This window comes from Populus nigra, chromosome 17 (assembly GCF_951802175.1).
Source record: "Populus nigra chromosome 17, ddPopNigr1.1, whole genome shotgun sequence".
In the NCBI taxonomy this organism is placed as follows: domain Eukaryota; kingdom Viridiplantae; phylum Streptophyta; class Magnoliopsida; order Malpighiales; family Salicaceae; genus Populus; species Populus nigra.
The window spans coordinates 11,119,349-11,123,421 of record NC_084868.1 but is presented as its reverse complement, the minus strand read 5'-3'; the positions used below and the strand labels follow the sequence as shown (position 1 = coordinate 11,123,421).

At 35.9% G+C, this 4,073-nt stretch overlaps 1 protein-coding gene across 1 annotated transcript; it reads left to right on the top strand.

The window, feature by feature from the left end:
* Window positions 1–1,957: 1,957 nt before the first annotated feature.
* Window positions 1,958–3,577, top strand: LOC133677579 (transcription termination factor MTEF18, mitochondrial-like). The gene has a single exon (XM_062099657.1). The coding sequence runs from the start codon at window positions 1,958–1,960 to the stop codon at window positions 3,575–3,577; it is 1,620 nt and encodes a 539-aa protein (XP_061955641.1).
* Window positions 3,578–4,073: the final 496 nt, after the last annotated feature.

The window sequence follows — 4,073 nt, the reverse complement described above, 5'->3', positions numbered from 1 at the left end:
CTCGATATAATCACACGTCCATGCGAGAGTGAACTGAAACTAGACAAAACAACTAGAATGGCAGTGAGAACCAGTGTGTGTGAGGCATCGTTGCGCACACTGACAGTGTAGGGAGGCGTGTGGACTATCAAGATGGCTACTCCTCTTATTCTTCTTTCTCCTGAAGACAATGGTGTAGATCATCTTCACCGAAGATGAGAGATCGGTGGCTTGGAAAGTCTCGATTATTAGCTAATAATTTTCTAGGCTGCTTCTGTTGTGTTGTCGTCGTTGCTGGTCTGGCGACTGGTTGTGGGGAAGAGGAGGACAATGGATGGTCGACTCTGAATGACATTTTTTTTAATATGAGAAATTGACTCATTAATTTTCTTTTTATTGGTTTTAGATGTTGTATCTTTGAGTGTTGCATCGACAACACTTGCATTACTTGTCTAACCATTGCAAAAGCATCCTCTGTTTTATAGAAGAAATGTGCTCAATAGTTTTATTTTAATTTTGAGTTTCCATTAAAAAAAAATGTTTAATGCATATGAAGAAGACTTTTCAAGATTTTCCACATCAAACTCTTATGCTTATGTTCATTTACTCTTCTCTACCATAGTAAATATGTCGATTTATTTGTTTTTTTTCAATATAATAGTTTTTTTTCTAAACTTTCTATTAATAACCGATAGATTTTGTTTGATATTGTTATTGTTTTTACTATTACGGATTTAAAAAGTAGGATTATAAAAAACACTTTTAATTACAGTTTTTTATTTATAAAAATAGGTTTAAAAAACATGTGTGTTTGTTAAAACTATTGTTAGATAAATTTTTATATGTATATTTTTATAATGGAAAACATGTTATTTTAACTTTTATAAAATTAAAAATTAAATTAGTATCATGTATGGAGCACAATGCAAACATTAGATACTATTTAGTTAATCAAATGATTTTTCTATATGATTAAACAAAACACATGAGCCACTATAATATCAATTCTACTATATGATTTAACAAGAACAAATCTAGCATTAAAATTATGTTGTACCAAAGTGTAAACAAGATCAGAGACCCAAGAAATTCTTCTCCTTTACACAAAAGCCTTGGAATGGCAGGAAATCATCCTTTCTTCTTTCTTTTTTTTGTTCAGCTGAAAATTAAACAGAAGAACTAAACAATAAGAAACACAACGCCCATAGAATCATCTAGCAAGAGGCTACTCCCATATAGAACTGTACTCAATCTTTTTGGCTGAATTATTAGCCAAATAATCAGCACATGAGTTTGCTTCCCTAAGTGAAAAGAGAATATCAATCGCCCAATCTCCCTTCAACACCTCCCCAATATCCATGATGAGAGGACTAAACTTATAGAAAAGAGATAGATCATCACGCATGAGTCGGATGGCATCCATCGAGCGAGAGTTCCAAAGTACTTTCCTCTCTGTTTCTTTTCTTCTTTTTTTGGCCTTTTAAGATTAGAAGTCTTTAAAGTCATGGAGTAAAGTGTAATAGGTAGAAAGTTTGAGGATGCCACTATAGCTTAGTTTTATGCTATTGAGGCAAAAATAGCCTCTCCCCGATCCCTATTTAGCTTTCATCCTTATAAACCCGTGAGGAGTGAGGACTTGCCGCTCAGCAGCCCCTTCCAAGTTCCATGCTTTGCTCCACTGAACCAGATAGAAAGGGAGGAAATCCTGCCCCCTATATCTCAAAATCTCTCTTAGAAATCACTAAACTCACCAAGCCTACCACACTAACAAGGTAAGAAACTCTCCAAGAAACTCGCTTTTATACATTTCTAGTGAACTTATCATACTTTAGCCTTTCTTTTTGTTTGTTAACTCTCTAGCTATCACCGCTCTTCATTTCTCATCAAAATAACCATGACCCATTTTGGAAAATTTAAGATTTTCAATTGGGTTTCTTCCAATTTTGTTGGTAGCTACAAAACCCCGTTGTCCTCAATGATGTCATTATTCAACATTGCAGAAAGCCCTATGTTCTATAGGACCAAGAGGATAGTTCAAGCTGAAAATGGACAAAGCATAAACCCAGTTTCTAGGATAGCAGCCCAAACTGCGTTATTAGAGTATCTGTACGTCACTAGAAACATACAGTTTACGGATGCAGATAATATGAGTAAAAATTCACCTCATTTTCTTGAAAAGTTATTAGCAAAGGTTGATATTGATGCAGATATCGGGCATTCCATTACCCGTTTCTTGTGTTTTCACCCTATTAATGAATTTGAGCCTTTCTTTGAGAGTTTGGGTCTAAAACCTCGTGATTATAATCCTCTTCTTCCACGTGATCTGATGTTTTTATGTGACGATGATTTACTTTTAGAGAATTATCATGTTTTGTGTAATTATGGGATTGCAAGAAGTAAGATAGGAAAGATTTATAAGGAAGCCACGGAAGTTTTCGGGTATGATTATGGGGTCTTGGTGCTGAAACTAAAAGCTTATGAGGAATTGGGGCTTGTGCAGTCTTTTATGATGAAGTTGGTTGTTTGTAGCCCTTATCTTTTGATTGGAGAGGTGAATGCAGACTTTATCAAGGTATTAGAGATATTGAGAAAAGAGGGAGTTGATATCAGTAGGATAGAGGAGCATTTGTCTGAGAAGAGTTCTTATGACTGGAGCAAGTTGCTTGCACTGCTCAACTTATTTAGGCATGCAGGTTACAATGAGGAGCAGCTAGGTGGACTCATAAGCCGGCATCTGGGGATTTTCTTTGAGGATTCAGTGGATAGGATATATTTGCTAATCGGTTTCCTCCTCAAATTTGGATCCACGATGAATCAGATATGTTCTATGTTTTTGTGGTTCCCGCAAATGGAATTTGAGGAATTCTTTTCAAATTTAAGGCATTGCTTTCTGTTCTTGAATGAGATCCAGATGGAGGCACATGAGATTCAGAGTATTTTCCGTTCTCACCCACTAATGCTTGGTTCATGTAGATTGAAGAAACCCAACACATTGCGTTTAGCTTTGCATGCTGCAGAGAAGAGAATGTGTGAAGTCATCCAAGAGAGCCCACAAGTTTTGAAGAAATGGGTGATGGGATCGAAAGTTAAACGATTGCCAAACTTGAGACTTAAATCGCGGAAGCTGAAGACCAAGTTCTTGTTGGACTTGGGAATTGTAGATAACTCAAATAAAATAGGAAAAGCACTCAAGGTTTTCCGGGGCAGTGGAGAAAAGTTCCAAGAGAGGTTTGATTGTATTGTGGAAGCTGGTGTGAGCAGAAAAGATGTTCGTGAAATGATAAAAGCATCTCCTCAAATTCTTGGCCAATCGAAAGATGTTCTTGAAATGAAGATTGATTTTCTTGTAAATAAGGTGGGTTATCCAGTATCATATTTGGTCACTTTCCCATCATATCTTAATTTCACAACGCAAAGAGTGGAGCTTAGGTTAGCAATGTATAATTGGCTCAAAGATCAAGGACAATCTGTGTCCATGCTTTCCTTGAGAAGTTTAATTTCTCTCTCAGACAAAAAGTTCATTAATGAGTATGTAAATAGTCATCCTAGAGGCCCTGAAATTTGGCAGAATTTGAAGAAAGAAATTTATGCTGAATAAAAAGCCTATAAAAAGTTCATTTATACTTTCCTTGATGAGTTTTTCTTGTTAGTTTTCACTTCTTCTGTCACCCTTTCCATAAGAACAGAATGTCTCAAGTGATTTTAGGCGAGGATTGTTGAATTTTCATGCATCCCTATTCTCCAGCATTGTACTAAATTCGTTGCCCGCGCTTCACCGCGGAACTTGATCTTAGTTGCTTGGTGCTTGGTGCTTGGATAGAAAAGAACTTCTTTTTATTTTCTTTCTTGTAATTCCAGTGAAGATGTCATCTATTTAGGGCACTGTTTAGTCTACAACGAACTAAAACAACATAAACAGCTATGTCGTTCGGAATGTTAATTGTGATTCATCTTTGAAAAATTCATCTGAGCCTAATAGAATAGAATTCTGTATGTAAAATATTTACAATTCAGAAAACAAAATGCATTGCAAGGATGCCACCCAAAATTTTAAAAATGTTGCTAAGATAGACCCAAAAATGCTGGAACGAACA